General features: G+C 33.7%; 1 protein-coding gene and 2 pseudogenes across 1 annotated transcript; all 3 read left to right on the forward strand.

The window, feature by feature from the left end:
• Positions 1-525: 525 nt before the first annotated feature.
• LOC149170192 (amino acid transporter AVT6A-like) lies at positions 526-3,916 on the forward strand (annotated as a pseudogene).
• Positions 3,917-5,505: 1,589 nt separating this feature from the next.
• LOC149170193 (amino acid transporter AVT6A-like) lies at positions 5,506-7,021 on the forward strand (annotated as a pseudogene).
• Positions 7,022-12,904: 5,883 nt separating this feature from the next.
• On the forward strand, positions 12,905-13,741 carry LOC149170194 (protein SENSITIVITY TO RED LIGHT REDUCED 1-like). The gene has a single exon (XM_089425469.1). It carries the CDS (start codon positions 12,905-12,907, stop codon positions 13,739-13,741), a length of 837 nt encoding a protein of 278 aa, XP_089281595.1.
• Positions 13,742-22,658: the final 8,917 nt, after the last annotated feature.

Here is a 22,658-nt window from a genome sequence, read left to right on the forward strand (position 1 = left end):
CAGGATCCAGTGCTACATGCGTCCCACAAACCCCTTCATTCCCTCCCTGAACTCTTTCGTTATGCATTTCACTGTGATTTCTTGGACACTACTGGGAGAACCCCCATATAAACCTTCCCAAATCCCCCTGGCCCAAAACATTTTCATCCCTGAATCCGCTGGTGGTGATGTGGAGTTCTTTGTAAATGAATCTATGGGGCCAAAAAAATCCTGCTCCCATTCTTCGATCTTTTCTCTGTATTTTGTTCTTTTGAGAAACACAGCGACAAACACCAGCGAGAAGACAACCAAAGCTGCCAGTGTAATGTATGCTATGAACCCTACGCGCAGACACTTGGAATTCCTTTTAGCGAATGATGGTAAACTTGAAATATTGGCTTTGCTTACCTTTCCCACATTTGCAATAATCTCTGCTTTGAGTATTTCACTGGAATTTGGTACACCCATTCTATATATTTAGATAGGATTTTTTTGCACTGGGGATTCAAGCTAGATTTGTGGATCATCCTATTTTTGTTACAGATCATGGTTGCCGCGGTTGGAAGGTTTATGGGTGCTCAGGGGACTTCGTTCTTGAGAAACGGAGAGAAGAAAAATTTGGTAGGCAGGAGGAATGTAATAGTGATGGCCTCTGTTGCTTTCCCTAGGATGAAAGAGGAGTATGAGACTCAGAGATTAAGCCTTGGGGCTACTCAGAAAGATGTCAAGAGTGATTTTGGTCGCCTTGCTTTACAGGTATATGGAATTACCCTATGGAATGTGATAAAGTTTCCATATCTTAAAGCAAAAGAGCCTGCTACAGTTCACAGATAGAAAGTAGACATGCAAGTCCCTAAAAATTAGAATGCTTGAAAGCAACAATCTCACTGATTCTAAGAATTTCCAATAAATATTTTGTTCTGGCTATGTATATGTTCATAGTAATTTTTAGGAAAAATCATGATCCATATTCAACAATAAATTTTTGGATAAATTCATAGTGTACTCCTGTATTGATTCGATCTGTTTACAGTATCATCCGAATGTTTTCAAAAGATATAGATGTGGAGTTCAATTCAGAAGATCAATCTGGCTCATCAGGTAACTTGCTCTATCTCTGGACAGCTTTTGTTTATTTATTTTTTCAGTTTTAATGACATTGCTGCATGTTAGAGTATATAACCCCTTTTTATCTCAGATGTGTTCATGTTATTGATTATGTTAGTTTTGTGATAAATGTGAAGACTGTAATGTTTATTTTGGCACAAGCAAAGCAACAAAATGGTTCCGAGGATTGACTAACATGAGAAATGATCAACTTCCTTTCCAGGAAAAAGTCTTACCACAGAATTTGGATACCTGCCTAAAGGCTAAATCTCGGCAAAATCTTGGCAGAGTAGGAGATAGTTTTTTAGTGATGTTCAAGGTATCAAGTACAAAAACTAAGTAATTTTTGTTTAGTTTCATTTTGAATGCTAAAGATCTGGATAAAGTTCTGAAATTGAGTCATCTTTCAGTCCTTGTGAGTTGAAAAGTCTTTTTATCTGATTACAAAATCATGTACTCGGAAAAAATTATTTATTTCTCCTCTGTTATTTGCTTCCTGCTTCTGATGGCTTTTGAAAAAATCTCACTCCCTTTGTTGTTAGAACAACTGATCATAATCAGTATTTTCTGTTTGAGGAGACCAATTTGTTGGAAGATTATGGAAAGGGATGCAACATAAGGTGAATTACCAGTTTATCGCCGCCTTTATTCAGTGATATTTCCCAAGTTGAATCTTGGTAAATATGTGATAGTCCCTTGCTTTTAATCACCGAATCCAGTGTTTGAACTTGAGTGTGTTTCTGTTCATCTGACTTTAGATCATAATTGCATCGTGTTTAATATGTTGGAGATCGAGGGAGACTCTCGTACCTTGTGAAGAGTTTAACTATTTGCAATCATTGATTTAGAAGCAGTCCGTTGATATTTTTTTTACAGGCTTCTGTTAGAAAGGAATCAAGATAAGATGAATTGAAAAGTAATTCAATCTAAACATTGTAGGTTTTGCATTTTAGGTCGCAGGCTGAATTAGCCCATTTTTTAGGGTAATATCCAAGGATAAATGGTATATCGTGTGGAAATATTTAAGCATGTATGTTACAACTAGAGTATTTTAAAAGTACTTCTTGAATTGAAACTTCAACCCAATTTTTGCATTGTGAGCAGTTTAGCAAGCTGAAACACTAACAACTTGTTTCTCTTTAACAAAGTTGAGGTGTTCTATGAAGCATACATGACTTGGCATGCTTTATTAGTGTCTCTTTTTTCTTAGATTCCTTTCATTTTTGTTTGAATGGTCAATTATCTGGTGCCACTTTTATATTACTTTGGGCATGATTCCTATCTTATATATGGCTTTGAATTAGAAATCTCTATGTCTGATGGAGGTGTTTTCTTGATTTGGGCAGGCGATGTGCTATCTAGAACATCATCAAATGGCGTGCATCATGCTGGTATGCTTGAAGAATGGTTTGGATTTCATTGGTGGAATGGATGTGTTTCGATCCTAGTTCTCACCATAGTCCTTATTTTAGCTCCATTGGTGTCTTTCAACGGAGTGGGTAAGTCTGCTTTGCTCATCCTGATAAGCATTTTTTAGCACTAAATTTCAGATATATCGTATTTCATTTGGGCCTTTTCAAGGATTTAAATGTCTAGAAACTGTTGTAATTATATGAGGGGATTCAACATATCTTGGGAATGTCACATACTGATGGCATATGGTTAACAATTTGTCTGGCTTTTCACGTTGCCCTATTAGAAATGGCATATGGCATATACATTCAAGGATGTGGATCATGGGTTATTCATTCGGAGTTGTGATGTTCAAATCTTGATGCCTATATTGATGTGTTCATCTCCATGAATCTGCAGATTCTTTGAAATTCACTTCTGCATTATCAGTTGCACTTGTTGTTTTATTTGTTGTGATTACGACTGGTATTGCGATTGTAAAGTTGTTCAGTGGCACCATCAAAGAACCAAGATTATTACCAGATATTGCGGATTTTACTTTGTTTTTGAAGCTTTTCACTGTGGTACCAGTTATTGTTACTGCTTACATTTTCCATTACAATGGTATGGATCCTTTTCCTCCATCTTTGGTCCTACAGTGTAGTATCTTAGAGTTCATTAGTTGAATTTGCATTTAAAATTATGTTATAATGAATTGTGATGTCTTTGTGCCATGCAGTTCATTCCATATACAATGAACTTGAGGGCCCTTCAGAAATGCAGCCCATTGTTCGCACATCATTGGCATTCTGCTCAATTGTATACATAAGTACAAGCTTTTTTAGCTTTCTTCTATTTGGAGACCAGATCATGGATGATGTCCTGGCCAATTTTGACAACAACTTGGGAGTTCCCTACAGTGTTGTGCTGAATGACATTGTTCATGTGACCTACGTTGTACATCTGATGCTGGTCTTTCCTCTCATTTTTTTTTCCCTGAGACTTAATCTTGATGGGCTTGTCTTTCCAGTGAAAAAGCATCTTGTTTTGGATAATAAGAGGTTCATTTTGATCACTTCTGGGTTAATTGGAATTGTTTTCCTTGGGGCATCATTCATACCAAGTATCTAGGATGCATTTCAATTCACAGGGGCCACAGCAGCAGTTTGTATTGGGTTCATCTTCCTAGTTTCCATTGCTCTCAGGTAGAAAAAAAGTTGTTTTTCCATTTCTAGTTTCGTCTTTCACCTTGCTTGTATGTAACTTCTAACCTCAATTATTTTTTAATTGCAGAGACACCCATGGAATCTCAACTAGGAAGGACATATTTATTGCATTGTTCATGATTTTTCTTGCAGTAGTTTCAAGTTCAATTGCTATAGTGAGTTACATTAATTATTTGTTCAACAAAAAGGAGGAAGGCCCTCCACGATCTTGAGAATGTTTTTTTATGAGGAGCAGGTGGTGCACATACATATAAAGATTATTTGGAAAAGAACCGAGAAAAGAACGCTGATTTGGGAATTTGCTTGTAGAATTGTGAAGAGTGGATAAACTTTTGTAAAGCCTTATATCATCCTGCCATGGTCGCTCGGCCTTCTAGTTAAAGATATTACTATATTTGTAGTTTTAAACATTGAAAAGGAATATAGTTTATCTCGAATAAATGATTGAGCGATTCAACTAATCATGCATGAATAGTTGAGAGCCTGTCAAGCAGAAGATTGAAGGTCTGGTTTCTGTCAATAATACTCAACCTCACATAAGTTTGAGGTGCACCAAAATGCATCCCACTCCGTGTGATGATTCCATTGCTCTTCAATAACTTCTCACAATCTTCATCCTCCTTTGCTTCACATTTTAGCCCTGCAAAAGATGCATTGATAAAGACAGCCAGAGTAAGAGTAATTAGTCCATTTTGCCAAGTATTTTCATTTCAACCATTTAAAGTAGAGACATCAACTCAATTCCACCATTCATTGATGTCTCTACTTCAACAGACAGATAGACCCATTTGAAATATACATACCTTACATGACATGCATAAGTACCAGTCAAACTCCAAGCCATTGAGTACACACATGCACACAAAAACAAGCATACACATACAAACCCAAAGAAACAGAGTACAAGGTCTGCCAACATTCAAGTTACAAGTGAGAAAGAAGAGGTAGCACAACAATTATTTATTTCTCCTCTGTTATTTGTTTCCTGCTTCTGATGGCTTTTGAAAAAATCTCACTCCCTTTGTTGTTAGAACAATCGATCATAATCAGTATTTTCTGTTTGAGGAGACCAATTTGTTGGAAGATTATGGAAAGGGATGCAACATAAGGTGAATTACACGTTTATCACTTCCTTTATTCAGTGATATTTCCCAAGTTGAATCTTGGTAAATATGTGATAGTCCCTTGCTTTTAATCACTGAATCCGGTGTTTGAACTTGAGTGTGTTTTTGTTCATCTGACTTTAGATCATAATTGCATCGTGTTTAATATGTTGGAGATCGAGGGAGACCCTCATACCTTGTGAAGAGTTTAACTATTTTCAATCACTGATTTAGAAGCAGCCCGCTGATATATTTTTTACAGGCTTCTGTTAGAAAGGAATCAAGATAAGATGAATTGAAAAGTAATTCAATCTAAACATTGTAGGTTATGCATTTTAGGTCGCAGGCTGAATTAGCCCAGTTTTGAGGGTAATATCCAAGGATAAATAGTATATCGTGTGGGAATATTTAAGCATGTATGTTACAACTAGAGTATTTTAAAAGTACCACTTGAATTGAAACTTCAACCCAATTTTTGCATTATGAGCAGTTTAGCAAGCTGAAACACTAACAACTTGTTTCTCTTTAACAAAGTTGAAGTGTTCTATGAAGCATACATGACTTGACATGCTTTATTAGTGTCTCTTTTTTCTTAGATTCCTTTCATTTTTGTTTGAATGGTCAATTATCTGGTGCCACTTTTATATTACTTTGGGCATGATTCCTATCTTATATATGGCTTTGAATTAGAAATCTCTATGTCTGATGGAGGTGTTTTCTTGATTTGGGCAAGTGATGTGCTATCTGGAACATCATCAAATGGCGTGCATCATGCTGGTATGCTTGAAGAATGGTTTGGATTTCATTGGTGGAATGGACGTGTTCCAATCGTAGTTCTCACCATAGTCCTTATTTTAGCTCCGTTGGTGTCATTCAAGAGAGTGGGTAAGTTTGCTTTGCTCATCCTGATAAGCATTTTTTAGCACTGATTTTCAGATATATCATATTTCATTTGGGCCTTTTCAGGGATTTAAAATTCTAGAAACTGTTGTAATTATACGAGGGGATTCAACATATCTTGGGAATGTCACATACTGATGGCATCTACTTAACGATTTGTCTGACTTTTCATGTTTCCCTGTTAGAAATGGCATATGGCATATACATTCAAGGATGTGGATCATGGGTTATTCCTTAGGAGTTGTGATGTTCAAATCTTGATGCCTATATTGATGTGTTCATTTCCATGAATTTGCAAATTCTTTGAAATTCACTTCTGCATTATCAGTTGCACTTGTTGTTGTATTTGTTATGATTACGGATGGTATTGCAATCGTAAAGTTGTTTAGTGGCACCGTTAAAGCACCAAGATTGTTACCAGATATTGTGGATTTTACTTCATTCTTGAAGCTTTTCACTGTGGTACTAGTTATTGTGACTGCTTACGTCTATCATTACAATGGTACGGATTATTTTCCTCCATCTCTGGTCCTGCAGTGTAGTATCTTAGAGTTCATTAGTTGAATTTGCATTTAAAATTATGTTATAATGAATTGTGATGTCTTTGCGCCATGCAGTTCATTCCATATACAATGAACTTGAGGACCCTTCAGAAATGCAGCCCATTGTTCACACATCATTGGCATTGTGCTCAATTGTATACATAAGTACAAGCTTTTTTGGCTTTCTTCTATTTGGAGATCAGACCATGGATGATGTCCTCGCCAATTTTGACACCAACTTGGGAGTTCCCTACAGTGTTGTGCTGAATGACATTTTTCGTGTGACCTATGTTGTACATCTGATGCTGGTCTTTCCTCTCAATTTTTTTGCCTGAGACTTAATCTTGATGGGCTTGTCTTTCCAACGAAAAAGCATCTTGTTTTGGATAATAAGAGGTTCATTTTGATCACTGCTGGGTTAATTGGAATCATTTTCCTTGGGGCATCATTCATACCAAGTATCTGGGATGCATTTCAATTCACAGGGGCCACAACAAAAGTTTGTATTGGGTTCATCTTCCTAGCTTCCTTTGCTCTCAGGTAGAAAAAAAGTTGTTTTTCATTTCTGGTTTCGTCTTTCACCTTGCTTGTATGTAACTTCTAACCTCAATTATTTTTTACTTGCAGAGACACCCATGGAATCTCAACCAAGAAGGACATATTTATTGCATTGTTCATGATTTTTCTTGCAGTAGTTTCAAGTTCAATTGCTATAGTGAGTGACATTAATTCTTTGTTCAACAAAAAGAAGGAAGGCCCTCCACGATCTTGAGAATGATTTTTTATGAGGAGCAGGTGGTGCACATACATATAAAGATTATTTGGAACAGAACCGAGAAAAGAACGCTGATTTAGGAATTTTCTTGTAGAATTGTGAAGAGTGGATAAACTTTTGTAAAGCATTGTATCATCTTGCCATGGTCACTTAGCCTTCTAGTTAAAGATACTACTATATTTGTAGTTGTAAACATTGAAAAGGAATATAGTTGATCTGGCATCAATGATTGAGCAATTCAACTAATCATCCATGAATAGTTGAGAATCTGTCAAGCAGAAGATTGAAGGTCTGGTTTCTGTCAATAATACTCAACCTCACATAAGTTTGAGGTGCACCAAAATGCATCCCACTACATGTGATGATTCCATTGCTCTTCAATAACTTCTCACAATCTTCATCCTCCTTTCCTTCACATTTTAGCCCTGCAAAAGCTGCATTGATACAGACGGCCAGAGTAAGAGTAATTAGTCCATTTTGCCAAGTATTTTCATTTCAACCATTTAAAGTAGAGACATCAACTCAATTCCACCATTCATTGATGTTTCTACTTCAACAGACAGATATACCCATTTGAAATATACATACCTCACATGACATGCATAAGTACCAGTCAAACTCCAAGCCATTGAGTACACACATGCACACAGAAACAAGTATACACATATAGACCTAGAGAAACAGAGTACCAGGTCTGCCAACATTCAAGTTATAAGTGAGAAAGAAGAGGTAGCACAACAAATTGCATATAATTGTAAAAGAATCAACATTACTTACCCAATCCGACTTCCTGCATGACCTGTACTTTTAGATACCATGAACAGCATAAGATCTTGATCTGCAGGAGCAGTGATAGAGGTGTAATGTGGCCAGTGATAGGCTAAATCGTAGAGAAAAGTGGATGTTGGGTTCAAGCAAGCTAGTAATGGAAGAGAATAACAAAGCTAAAAAGTTGTGAAGTAAGAGACAAATGAATGTAAAAAGAAATAGAACTAATACAAAACTAACTGACCTGAAAGAAATTCAGTGAAATCTTAGTGGGAATGCCAAGATCCATGGATTAGATCCGATGAAGTCTTTTTATTGAAACAAGGGTTCCAAATCAATTCAAAATTGAAATAGGGAGACTGAGGAGAGAGTGCCAATCTAGATCTAGGTGGGAAGGTATACTCCAAAGGAAGCAAATCTAAACTTCATTTAAAAAAAAACTAGTGAGTGATCCAATTAGCTTAGAAATAAATAAAATTTAATGAAGAAACAAGTCTAAATCAATACTCTGATAAAAAAATGATGTATTTCTAATCCTCTCAACAAACGAACCTAGTTGACAAATGCAACAACCTGAAAAGAAATTAAACCAAAAACAAATGATAATTAGAGAATACAATAACATTAAGGGAAAATGACTTACTTTGTTGCAGTGGCCAAATATGGGTTTAAATATTTTTATCTTAGGTAAGTAACAAAGATTATTTCTCCAAGAAACATTATGGTTTCATTGACAACAAAAAAGAGGTTGGTGGAGAAATGTATTATTTACCAATAAATGATAAACGTGTACAAAATCACATCATCGGTAACTTAACAACCAGGTCGATGCAATGAAATTATATAGAGATCCATGTTTGATATCCAACACTCATATCGCCTCATTTTTGGTGAGTTTTGTTTTTCCACGAGTCAAAAGTTCCACTCTTTTTTATTGTTTATTTGAAAAGAGATAATCAGCCAAAACTCCAAAAATAAATTCCACAGGCAAAGTTCACCTCCAATAAACAGAACTCTGACTTCCGTCATAATTCAAACTAGATTTAAGCCCAAATTTACTCAGGAAAATAGAGCAATTTGAATATTATTTATCCTGAGCTCAACACACTTTTCCTTGACTTATAACTACCCACTGAATCTATTTAAATATATAGAGGTTCCTTGAGTGTGGTAATAAATATGAAGAAACATGACATTGGATTGTCTAGAAAAGATCTGTAAGGCAATATAGGAAGAAACATAACATCGGATTTGTCTAAAGAAGATATGTTCGACACTTATTTAAGACTGAAGAGGTGGCTTGTCTGTAGGGAAATGTGATTAGATTCAAAGAATTGTGATCAGACTGGATCTTATTAGCCATCCACAGTTTTAAAGTTTGAAAGTCTGAATTGGTTAATATGTAGATATGCATGGCTTAATCATTCAAACAAGCATATGACTATTCACAAGATTTAGAGAGATACCAGTGAAACTCCAAGCCATATACATACCTTACATGACATGCATAAGTACTAGTCAAACTCCAAGCCATTGAGTACACACACACAAAAACAAGCATACACATACAAACCCAGAGAAACAGAGTACAAGGTCTACCAACATTCAAGTTACAAGTGAGAAAGAAGAGGTAGCACAGAAAATTGCATATAATTGTAAAACTAGCAATATACTATATTACGAAGCCCGGGAAGAATGCTAGTAAAGAGTAGATTTGGAATTACAGGTAAATACCTCTCTGTCCTAGTTAGTCCCATACGTGATAAACAAAAGAATTAGAGTCTTCAGTACTGTTCCTCCAATCATGCCACCCAAAAATACCTCTATACTCACTAGGGATGGGCATTGCCTACGAGGTCGACATCAATCCCATAGAACCACAATACAACCCAAACAATTCTACGTAGAGAGGAAGCAGTTTGTGGATGGGATTCTTCAAAACATGAACAAGAAGGCCTAAATCCCAACAACTTGACTAGAATACATTTCTCTTTGCCTCCTAAAGTCGTAAATGAAGGTTTCCCAGCACCCTGTAATGACATAATTCTATCACATACACAAAATCTAGTATCATAATGCAGTTTAGGATATCAACTGGAACATTTTGGCAGTACGGAACATTCCCAAAAAAAATCTAATTTACTTGAATGAAAACAAGAGCACAAAATCCAGTTTGCCCAAATGAGAAGAGACATAAATGGCCAACAATGGCTTGCAAGGTCAATGAAAACATATGGAATGTCTACTAAGTGGTTCCAGTTAATGGGGCAATGGGGCATCGATTTTAGTGTTCAATATATTTTTATTCTTTATCAATGTATTTTTTTGCTCTATTTGCTTTCATCAATTTATGCCTTACGGCATTTCCTTTGCAACATCTGATGCAAATGCTAGTTTATTGTCAATTGAGGATACCACAACCTAAATTTATCATCTACTGTAGGAAATAAATATTTCTTTCTTATTATTGTTTGTATAACTATTAATAATCCTAATAATTCTTCTAATAACATATCTAAGAGTTTTAATAATAGAACATACTTTTCCAAGACCCTACAACCTACACTAGGTTGGTTTGATAGAAACACAAGCCTAATTGATTTTAAGTGAAGTATTAAGTTTAGGTTATTAGGGCTAATGGACATTCAACAAGCAGTGGTATGAATCCATTGAAATAAACATATAGGAGTATTGTAAAACAATTAATGTATGGATCTTTCAATGAGATTACCTTAGATGCATGAACAACTTTTCATGAATTTATTTTTTGATTCAATGCAAGTACTCTGATTGCAACTTATCTTATTTTTAAAGATGATTATAATGCATAACTTACAACTTATCCAAAAAAAAATATATCTTTTGTTAAGTTGAAGAGAAAACCCTTATTACATACCAAAATTTGGTGAGCACTCTCTAGTTTAATCTAATAAAGTTACAAATATAAATACAACAGCCTCGGTCTCAATATAGACAAACTATATTGGGCATGCAATCCTTTAGTTGAGGGTGTATCTCAACCACAAACATTTTTTTAGTTGCAGGAATATCTCAACCTCAGACATGAGGAAAGATGTAATTTGCACCTTTTCTAGTGTTTCTCCTTAATTACAAAATTAGAATAAATTTTAATGACACTCACTTATTCATTAGCACTAGGACTTTATAGCTAATCCAGATGTATTATTACATCAAAGGATCTAAAAATAGCTAAATAGAATGAGTCAAGATCACACATATCAGAAGGGAAACTAAGCTTGAAAATTTGAGAAGTGATTTCCTATAGAGGACATTTCACCTTACAAGTATTAATACATTTAGTAATTGATTCATGTCATGACGAGTGAAAGAAGGGATATTACCTCTACTTATTCTAGTGGAACCACATTCTTAATGCTTGTGCAAGAGGTTCTTTCCTAGAATGTTCTCTTTGCTACTACTAGAGTTTGCTATATTCATTAAAATCTAGTTTCAATTTCATAACCTTAGAGAATTTACTCTCCAACCTATTCCAACACCCTACCATTAAGACTATGTTGTTTTCCTAGAACACAACTCTAATTGATTTTGAGTTAAGCATTAATTTTAGGCTATTAATTACTTAAGGGTTGATAGATGTGCAATAAGTGGCATTACGATTATGTTGAAATAACTTATAAGAACAATGGGAAAATAGTAACATATGAATTGTTCAATGATCATAGTTTATATTCATGAACAACTTTCAAATATGTAATTTTTTATTCAATTCAAACACCTTCAATGTAATTTCTTTTATTTTGAAACATCCTTACGATGTAAGACTTACAACCTATCCAAAAAAAAATACAACTTCTAGCAAGTTACTTAGTATGCAAACCAACAACAATAATGAAATGACCCTAGAGTGGTCTTTTCATTAGAATTATAAATGCACCTAAGATTTACTACTTGTTAATATAAAATCCACTCCCCCTCCCTCAAAAAAGAACTTATCATAGTACCCTTTCCTTTTCTAATGATGAATGCAAGAAAATAATCACACAAAAAAGAAACGTAAAGAGAATATTTTCTTTTCTTTTCATTAAAAAAAACTAAAAAAACAAAGAATAATACAATGAAACCTAAAACAAGGATATGATGGGGTCGTTAGTGCTCCTTACAGTGACAAGTCTCCCTTAAAAAAAAACCTTTAAATAAAAAAATGTGGCCTATAATAAAAATAAATAAATGATTATACATATTTTGTTAGTTTAAATTAAAAACATTATAAAACATTAATAATTTCATTTGTCGCAATCATTTGCTACATTCTATTATGAAAAGGATGTGGTAGAAATATTTCACTTTCACTTTTCGAATTATAAATAAAAGATTTCTATATCTATATTATTGATAAAAATTAATTAATAAAAAATTAAAAAAAATCTATTTTTTTATAAATACTTTGGTATAAATTTTTTATTTAAAATTAAATAAAAAAATATAAATATTCATATTAAGTAATATATTTCAATTATATATATAGGTAGGTATAGGTATATTAAAAAGAAAAAAAAAAAATTACAAATATCGAATTTACTTATAAACTATAGGTGTCAAATTCATTTATTTGTTTAACTTAAAACTATTGAAAATAGGTTAAAACGTAAATTAACTATCAGATATATTATTGATTAAAAAAGATGCTAAGTTATAAGTTAAAAGCTAAGTTAACTAACAATTTAATACGTAACTTAAATTACTAAACTTAAGTTAAAACGTAAGTTAATTATAAGAATTATTATTGATTAAAAAAGTTTATATCAATTTATTAACTATATAAAATAAGTTATTAAAAAGATAACTGTTAACTAATCAAAAGATAACAAAAGATAACAATATATATACTAAACATAAGTACAAATTTTCTTAATTAAAAGTAAGTTCATATGACAAACTATTACTGCATTCCAGAACTGGAGGAGGATCCCCGTCAACTGGAGGAGAAACACTGCCACTGGGAGGACGGTCGCCTCTGAGTAATATTCCTACGATTGCCTCCGAGTTAAAAGGTATTTTTAATTCGTGATGTTTTATTGTTTAATTCTTCAGTTTATCCATTCTGTCGTTGCGCAATTTGGATTGGCAATAATGTATACTTCGTACGGTAATTCGTTAGATAATATTTCAGAAGCCAAGCAGAACCCCAAACCAGAATTAATGGAGGTTGAAACTTACGACATAGTTCAGGAAATTGATGAAAAAGTCCAGGAATTAATCAGGGAACTACGGTTGGCTCAAGAAAAGTTGGAGAAATCTTTGTTTTATGCAGAATTTGTGAAACAAATGCAGGACCCAGAAATGGTGGTACTAATAGAGAAGGTAATAGGGAGAGGGCCACGTAAATTACAAGTGGTTCTGTATGGCCTTGGAAACATTGAAGCTAGGGAGGGTAAGAGTATGGAGCGCAGACACATGCAGTTAGCGTTTGCCATTTTATTACGAGAGAGATTTGAATGGGTGCATGATATCGTAGTGTTCGATCCAGTGTTCACTGCAGCAGAGCGAGCGGCTATAAATTCTCTGGACTGTACTTGTCTCTCTTTTGACGAAAATGGATGGCGCACAGTAGAGAGACCAACGTTATTTTTCATGCCTCACTGCCCATACGATTTATATGACAATGTAATGGAGGCAAATTGGACTTGGACTCGTGCCAATTTGAATAAGATTATTATACTGGGTAACAGTTTTAAGTGGTATAAGGAAGATGGTGTCGTCTACCAAGGAACTAAGAAAATAAGGGTTGTTGTAGAGGCTGGTCATCTGGTGCGTGAAATACCATTGCCCCAAACAGCTATTGTGGAGGACGGCTCAACTTTACAGAAAAGACGACCTGCTCGTTCTATTTATCCAGATCCAGTATATAAGGCAGCATTTAATGGTTTAAGTTGGCATTTCTTTGATATTAACCATTTCATATTTTAAGTTGTTATTCATTTCAGGATGAATTACCATCCATCTTGTGTGAAAAATATTAAACCCATATATTGGGCTTATATTCTTTGGGTGAACAAACCCTTTCCAATATATTAGCTTTGTATTACTTAATTTTCTAAAAGAAAATAGCATTAAACTGTTTTTCTCTTTATAATTGTTGATTGCTCTCAACTTTCTAATTTATAATAGTTAATTTAAATGATTATTTTTCATATAAGATTAAATGATAAATAGGGCGGTATTTGATAAATATGACAGTAGGTTTAGAATTATGATTATTTTTCCTATAAGATTAAATGATAAATATGGCGGGATTTGATAAATATGACAGTAGGTTTAGAATTATGATTAGACAATATGTTATGAGAATTGCATATATTTGTCATGTAGAAATTTATATCTTTTAAATTATTAATAAAGTTTGTTTTTTAAAAATTATTAATAGATTATTTTAAGTTAATGTGGTTTGTTTTTTCTAAATAATTAACTATTTCAATCTTTGAATTGAGGCTTCTGTGATCTATAACATTTATTAAGAAGAGTTTCAGCGTAAATCATATGTAGAAAACCTTTGTCGACGCATTTCAAACCAACTAGTGTGCTTCATCGTCAAGACAATGAACCACACTAGTTGGTATCTTTGAATTGAGGCTTCTGTGATCTATAACATTTATTAAGAAGAGTTTTGGCGTAAATCACATGTAGAAAACCTTTGTCGACGCGTTTCGAACCAACCAGTGTAGTTCATCCCCATGACAATGAACCACACTAGTTGGTTCGAAAAGCGACAAATATTCTCTACATGTGATTTACACCAAAACTCTTCTTAATAAATATTTCAATCTTTCTTATAAAAGCAAAATTAAAAAATGCAATTATTTCTTGCCAATTTTTTTATTTTATTTTTCTCATAAGATAACATAAAGTTGGTAGAGAAAATCCAAAAGGAGGTGGAGACGAATTTAAAGTTGTATATGTATACATAGTGATGTTACAGATCAAGGAAATTTGAAACACTGTTTTTTTGATATCTTGAAAACCTGTATACTTTTATGCATATTTATAATTCAAGTATTCTACATCCAAAAATAAATATTATGTTATGAGAATTGTATATATTTGTCATTATAGAAAATTTTATCGTTTCGAAATTATTATAAAGTTATTTGTCTTTTTAAAAATATTAATAAATTATTTTAAGTTAATGTGGTTTGTTTTTTCCAAATAGTTTATTATTTCAATCTTCGTTCTGCAAAAAATTTACTTGGAAATGCCAATGATATCAATAACAACAGTATACAGCTTGAGTGTGCCTAATGGTTAAGAGCATGTGTTTCCTCCTAAGAGGTCACAGGTTCAAACCCAGAGGGGGGTAGAGTATGTATGCCTTCGTAGACTTAGCAGTCAAATCGCTGCGCGGAGGTGGGTCCCTTGTCCCACAAACAAGGCGGTCTCATACACCAATTTGGTGTCTGGCTTGGCTGTGACCTTAAAAATAGATATTATTATTATTATTATAAAATATTTTACAAAGCTGATGCCCTTTCTTGTGGTTCTTTTTAGCTTTTATTCTCATAACACAACCTAAAGTTGGTGGAGAAAATCCACACGGATGTGGAGACGACTTTAAAGTTATATATATAGTGATGTTACAATTCAAGGAAATTTGAAACACTATTTCTGATACTCGAAACCCTGTATGCATATTTATCTTTCACGCAAAAATAAAAATGGCTTATTCCAGAACACCTCGATCAAATTAAAATAGGGCTTATCGTTTATATTCTACATGCAAAAATAAATATGTCATCTGGAGTTTCTACATAATGACAGGTGAGTAGCCTTTTTCACTGTGCTTTTTATTTTGTACTCTTCAATTTATTTTCCATCTCAAACCCTGTGCAGCATCATAACAGCGACAGCGACAACATTTATCATAATTTACGGCCATGCATATTAATTTATACAATCATTAATATTGAAATAACGAGTTTTAGTGAATTATAATATATATTTTTTGGGTTGCTTTTTATTTAATCTCTCTATTGTTTTTTAAGTTTAAATAATTATATTTTATTTAGTATGTTTTTTTTTTCTTTTTCTCAAAGGTGAAAAACCTATCAACTCAGGTGTCAAAACCAACAGTGAGGACAGCCATCTCTGGCTGCTATCCGCGAATGTCGGTTTGACTCATCACAGTTAGATAGGAAAACCACGCCACCTGAAATAACCCGCTGGTGGTCCGTAAGGGAGCAGGCTCATCACTCCTGCCAGATGCCTCTGGGTCTTGGGCCGTTAACCTGTTTCCTTACGTCCGAGGAAGACGAGCTCTTAGCCAAGTAGAAGCAGTTTTACGGCATACTCCAGGCCGGTTTTTATTTAGTATGTTATTTTTAGTTTTATTATTATTATTATTTTAATAAAGTAATTTTGAATTATAATTAATAAATTAATCAAAATTAAAATTAATTTAAAATAATAATAATTTTACACTTATTTTTATTAATTATATATATATATATATATATATAAATTATATCAAATTATTTCAAATTATCTATCTTAATTTATGAATAATTCTTTAATGTTCTTAACCATAATGAATATTTTCTCACCAATTTTTCTAATAAAAAATAAATTTATAATATAATAAAATTCAATATTCTCACATTTTCACGAGTTTTCTTATCATTAATTTTTAGTTGGCTATTCAATGATATTAAAGCGATATGCATTCATTTCAACATTCTATTTAAAAAGTAACTAAAAGATTTTAAAATAAGTAACTAAAAGATTTTAAAATAAATAAATAATATTTTATTTGTGTTAATTTTTTTTTATTAGTTCTTAGTTATTATAGTTCGGCTTTTTAATTTTGTTTTAAATTTGAATTCTTATTAAATTTAAATTATTCACATAATAAATATTATATATCTATAAAAATTATAAATCTTAAGATTTTAAATAAATAAATAATATTTTATTTGTGTTAATTTTTTTTTATTAGTTCTTAGTTATTATAGTTCGGCTTTTTAATTTGTTTTAAATTTGAATTCTTATTAAATTTAAATTATTCACATAATAAATATTATATATCTATAAAAATTATAAATCTTTTTTTATTTATTATGATGCATAGATTTTAGATTATAGAGTTTAGTAAGGTTTCTTTCGTTTTTAAAACAAAATGTCACAAAGATGTTATAAAAATTATAAATCTTTTTATTTATTATGATGCATAGATTTTAGATTATAGATTTTAGTAAGGTTTCTTTCGTTTTAAATAAAATGTCACAAAGATGTTAGAAATTAGGCTAGTCTTTTTTACTTCAACTTGATTATCTATTAATTAAAATAAAATAACTTAAGATGTTCTATATCAATTTTCTTTATTAAATTGATCTTAAAATATGTAAAGGCATATTTTTAAGGGTTATTTTTAATTCTAGTATTTTATATTATTTTGATTTATAACATTTAACATTTTTCAAATATACCTCCTAGCCAATGAACTTCAAGCCACTACTTGGTGGTGTTCCTAGTAATTCTTAGAGGAACACATATGAAAATTTCAATAACACAACATCATTTTCCATAATTAATTGATCCTCTTTCTTGTTCATCATTGCTACAACATACAATTATTTATGTTTCTCCTTAATTACAATATTAAAATAAACCTTGATGAAACTCAATTAGTCATTACCAATAGGAATCCCTAGCTAATCCATATATATTCTTACATCAAATGATAAAAAAATATCTACTCTGCAATGATTGTTGTCTTAGAAGCCAATATGCTTATTCATGGTTGTTGTCCCTCTCACCTTAATTCCATCATCCCTTATATGCCATATTTCTCCCCAAAGGCATCTTAAAAAGTGCTTTTTAGAGAATAGAGCCCCTAGCGGAGGGGACCAGGCCCCAGGCCCCTCCAACCAGTTTACAATCTAGACCTCTCCTATAGACCCTGATCCAAGAAAATTCAAGAGAACTGATGCCATAAAACTAGACCCAATAGAGAACCCTTACTAAGAATTGGAAATGATCCCTAATCAAAAGAGTACAAGCACATGAATCCTGAAATCTACCGAAATTCCTTAGATCCACATCCCTCTAACTAGCTTAAGTGGAAAAATCTAGTTGATGTAAGACCATGCGTTGATCTATAAGTCTATCAAAATTTATCCAAAAGAAAAAAACTCGTCCATTGGATTGTAGTGAGATGGAAACTGAAGGCCCACTATGAGATGAAATTGTTGGGTGTGGAGCCTGATTATCTTATGTATTCAAAGGTATCACCACATTAGACCCTAGTTCGAAATGGGGCAGCAATGCTGCTCGTAAAATATTCGTTGCAGGGGGGGTCTGGGGGGGCGGTTATGACCTTTGGGGAGCCATCCCCTGGCGGGAGGTTTCGGGGGCAATGCCCCGAAGCTATAGATGTAAAAATGCCTTGTAAAAGTATAGTAATTTCTAGTCAATCTAGGTCATTGATTAGACAGAGATTTGATGGTAGAAGTTATGTTTAATTTAGGGTTTTTTGCCCTAGAAGGAAATCCCTCACTATATTAGAGGGAATTGTATTACATCTATGTAGATCTGTATCTTGAGTGAGAAAGAGAGAGGAGATTGAGAGCGAAGAAGGTGTTACAGTGGATCTGCTATAGGTTGTATCTCTTTAGTTTGCTCAATAATATAATACAAAGGACTGGTTGTTTCTCCGTGGACGTAGCCTATACTAGGCGAACCACGTATATCTGTGTCTCTCTTGTTTTATGTGTTTTCTGTGTTTATAATTCTGCAATATTTTATGTGTTTCATTGCTTCGTATATAATTTTCTAACAACTGGTATCAGAGCTGAATTTCTATTTGGCTAATAAACTCACAGGAAAGATCGAGTGGGAGCAATGGTGGAAGATGGTAAGTTTAGGGTCGAGAAATTTAACGGCCAAAACTTCTTACTGTGGAAGATGCAGATGGAAGATTTGTTGGCATTATGACATAGGTTTGGCGCTATGACACAGGTGTTGTCCTTGATGGCAACTCACTCAGATGACAGATCATAGTTTAGGCTCTCAGAATGAAGGAAAAAGAGATATACGCAGGTTCCTCTTAACCAAGTCGCGTAAACACGCGGGTTCGATGATCAAAAGGCGCGTATACATATACATGCACTTTCATGCAAGCAAAAGCGCGTACATGTGGGAAAACTTATTTTTTAGTCCATGGTATTTAGTCCTTGGCATTTGAACCTATGGTTTTGAACCATGGTATCTCATCCGAAGTGTTAAACCCAGGTATTGGGTCCATGGTATTGATTCTCTATGGTTTTGGACCATTGTACTGAGTAAGGCCTAAGACTATAAGAGGGGAAGGAGATCATTAGGCAAAGTCATTCACTCAAGCATTGAATATCTTATGAAGAGCAATATCTAGAATTGGGTTATGGTGCATAGCTAGATCTGAACCAAGGAGAACCTGAGTGCTAGAAGAAGGATAAGTTCTATTGATGGGTCAAGATCTTAAGGCTTGAATAGTAGTCCTTCATCTGTTATATTTGGCGCATAACTTGATCTATAAATTTGATAATCTAGGTATAACTGATGTCTGAATAAGTGAAAAGGGTAAATTATCTTTTATAGATCTGTATGTAGGTTCGGCACAGTATAGGCACGTATACACACTGATTTAGTAAGTCAAAATAGCGTATACGATGGTTGGCCTTAATATAGAAGCGTATGCACGCAGGTTCTACATATTGAAGTAACTCTGAAAATTTATGAAACGTAGTCCTGGAAGAAAAGAGAAGGTTGTAGCCTTCTATAGGTCAGCACCTACGTACTAGTACTTCAGCTAGTACAAGAGCTAAGGGGGTTGTAGCTCCCTTCCAGGAGAAGTTGGAAAACGAGAGAAGGTTGTAGCCTTATGTAGGTAGAAGCCTGCGTACTGGTATAAGACTACACCAGTACAAAAATATTGTAAAAAGAAGTTTCTTATTAAAAGAAGATAGAGACGAATTGCAGCAGGTGGTTTTCACCAACATTGGGTTTCCACCTTATATCTTGTGTCCATGTGTGTGATGGTCTGTTATGTTTTACTGCACCTGTTTACTGTTCTTATGGTTAATGAAGTTTTGATGCACTGATCAAAGATCAACACTTAATGAATCATAAGTTTACTGATATATGCTGATTCTTTAGACACAGTAGCGTATGTATGCAGTTTCCCATAATTGAAGTAGCTTATACAAATCTGATTGTGAAATGAAAAATAATTGATTAAATAATACTGATTCACCCCCCATCTCAGTATTATTTCCAACAATTGGTATCAGAGCAGGTCCTTCAGAAGAAGCTTGATCGCTTGAAGGAAGATCTATCATCATGAGCAACTACAAAAAAGAGGCATCTATTAGGCCACCAATCTTTAATGGGAGAAACTTCGTCTATTGGAAGGTAAGAATCACATCCTATCTTCAATCTCTTGGTATAGAATTTTGGATATCGTGGAAGCAAGATACACATTTCCATTAGCAACTCCTATAGATACGGTTGGTATGAAGCAGTATGAAACAAATGCAAAGGCTATCAATACTCTATTAGGGAGTTTATGTCAATCAGAATGTGTCAAGGTTATGCAGCTCAAAACTGCAAAAGAAATATGGGACAAGATTGTTCTGAGCTATGAAGGAGACGATCAGGTAAAATGTGCAAAACTACAAACTCTCAAAGTCCAATATGAAAATCTCAGAATGCACAATGATGAAAGTGTGGCTAATTATTTCTTACGTATATATCATATTGTTAATCGTATGAAAAAATTGGGTGAAGAAATAAAAGAAGTTACTTTGGTTGAAAAGGTGCTAAGATCTTTGTCTTCTAATTTTGAATCAAAAGTTTCTGCCATAGAAGAAAGGTAGGATCTACAGAGCATTACCATGTCACACCTGCACGGAATCCTAACTGCTTTTGAAATGAGAAAAGGGGGACCATTAGACAGGGGAGAAGCTAGATTTGAAGCTTCAGGAAAAGGAGATTACAATGAGTTAGGACATATGTCAGAAGGAGAGGAAGAATCAAACTTTGTCAAGAACCTTCAACAAGGTATTGGAATATTCAGAGGTAAGCTACCTTTCAAATGCTTTGCTTGTGGAAAAGTCGGTTACTATGCAGACAAGTTTCCTCATAAAGATAATCTTGACAAAGGTAAGGAACCAGTTAGATGGAATAGAAAACATAATGTAAGTAAGAAGAGCTATTACACTCATGAAGATAGTGATGGATTTTCAATTAGTGATGAAGATGAGCAATGTAATGATTATATACTTTTGATGGCTTTTGAAGATGATGATTTATTGGATGCTATAGATGAAGATGATCTCTATGAAGAAATTTCTAAACTTAAAATCTGTTTAGAAGAAAAGATTATGATCATAGATACTCTGACATTGCAACTTGTTGAAAGAGAAAAACACAATGAAAAGTTATAATGTGAAATTGTGGCACTTAGAAAAGATATTGAGAAAACAAAAACTCTTAATATTAGATTTGCTAAAGGATCTAAAACTTTGGATGAGAATATCAAAGTGCAACGTTCTCCTCTACAGATCTTGGGTATACTGAAGAAGCATCTCAAGTACAGAAGCCATCCACCTCCAAAAGTTATCTTGATGCAGCAAGGAGAAGTGAATAGGTTGAAAATCGACAACAAAGGCATAAAGCAGATCACTAGATAAATTGAGGGAAATCTACTTCGAGGATGAACATAAGCTATAACCAACCGTAGGTAAATCATTCTCAATTTGCCTCAATAATGGATGTCAATGTAAACTATAATCATCTGGTCACTAGGTTTGATAATCGCAGGAATTTCTTCAATTGCCAATGTTTCTCTTGTCATAACTTTGGACACAAAGTTGCTCAATGTGTTGCCTACAAGACCATCATGACTAGAGAAGCACAAAAGCAAAGGAGTATGACTGGGATCATGAACAGGACCTATAATAACTTGTTTCCTCTTGAAAATGAAATAGAATGTTCTATTTGTAACAACTTCAGTCATGAAGATTTAGAATGCAGGAGTAAGTTTCGGCAAACAAATCATAAGGAGCAAGCTTCATTGAGTCCCAAAACATGGAGAAAGAAAGAACTGCAACCAGAAAGATATGGTATAGCCTTATATGCGGAAGGACGAGAAAATCAGTGGTACATTGACAGTGGATGCTTGAAGCATATGACAGGTGATAAAGGAAAATTTCAGTCATATAGTGCCTTAGAAAAGGAAAAGAAGGTCTCATTTGGAAATGACACCCCTGCTCTCATAAAAGGTAAAGGTTCTGTTATTTTGAAAGAAAAAGTCAAAGCTAGAAATGTTATGTATGTTGATGGCTTAAAACATAATCTATTGAGTGTCAGTCAAATGTGTGATCAAGGAAATGAGGTAATATTTCGATCAAATGGATATATTTTTCGTGAGCTTGATATAGGAGAAACAGTGATCAAAGGCATAAGAACTCCAAATAATTTACACATACTCAAGGGAGGACAAAAACAATGCTATCTAAGCAAGAATTATGAACAGTGGCTATGGCGCAGAAGATTGGGTCATCTAAGCTTCTCTCAAATAAGGAAATCATGCAAATATCAGGCGGTTCATGATCTCCCTGACATCAGAATTCTAGACAATACAATATGCAAATCATGTCAATTTGGTAAGCAAACTAGAACTAATTTCCCTGAGAAGGAAGGATCAGCTAGTAAGCCACTTGAACTTGTCCATACTGATTTATGTGGTCCATCAAGGAAAAAGTCACCTCGAGGAGAAGAATACTTCATATTGTTCATTGATGACCTTTCCAGGATGTGTTGGATAGGACTTCTGAAGCATAAAGACAAAGCCTTT

Source organism: Pinus tabuliformis, chromosome 4_2 (assembly GCF_031772625.1).
Source record: "Pinus tabuliformis cultivar Carrire ecotype Pingquan chromosome 4_2, CPIR1, whole genome shotgun sequence".
NCBI classification, from domain to species: Eukaryota; Viridiplantae; Streptophyta; class Pinopsida; order Pinales; family Pinaceae; genus Pinus; species Pinus tabuliformis.

Excerpts from the sequence above, each read along its gene's own strand:
- LOC149170194 (XM_089425469.1), top strand. The coding sequence starts at position 12,905 with ATGTATACTTCGTACGGTAATTCGTTAGATAATATTTCAGAAGCCAAG.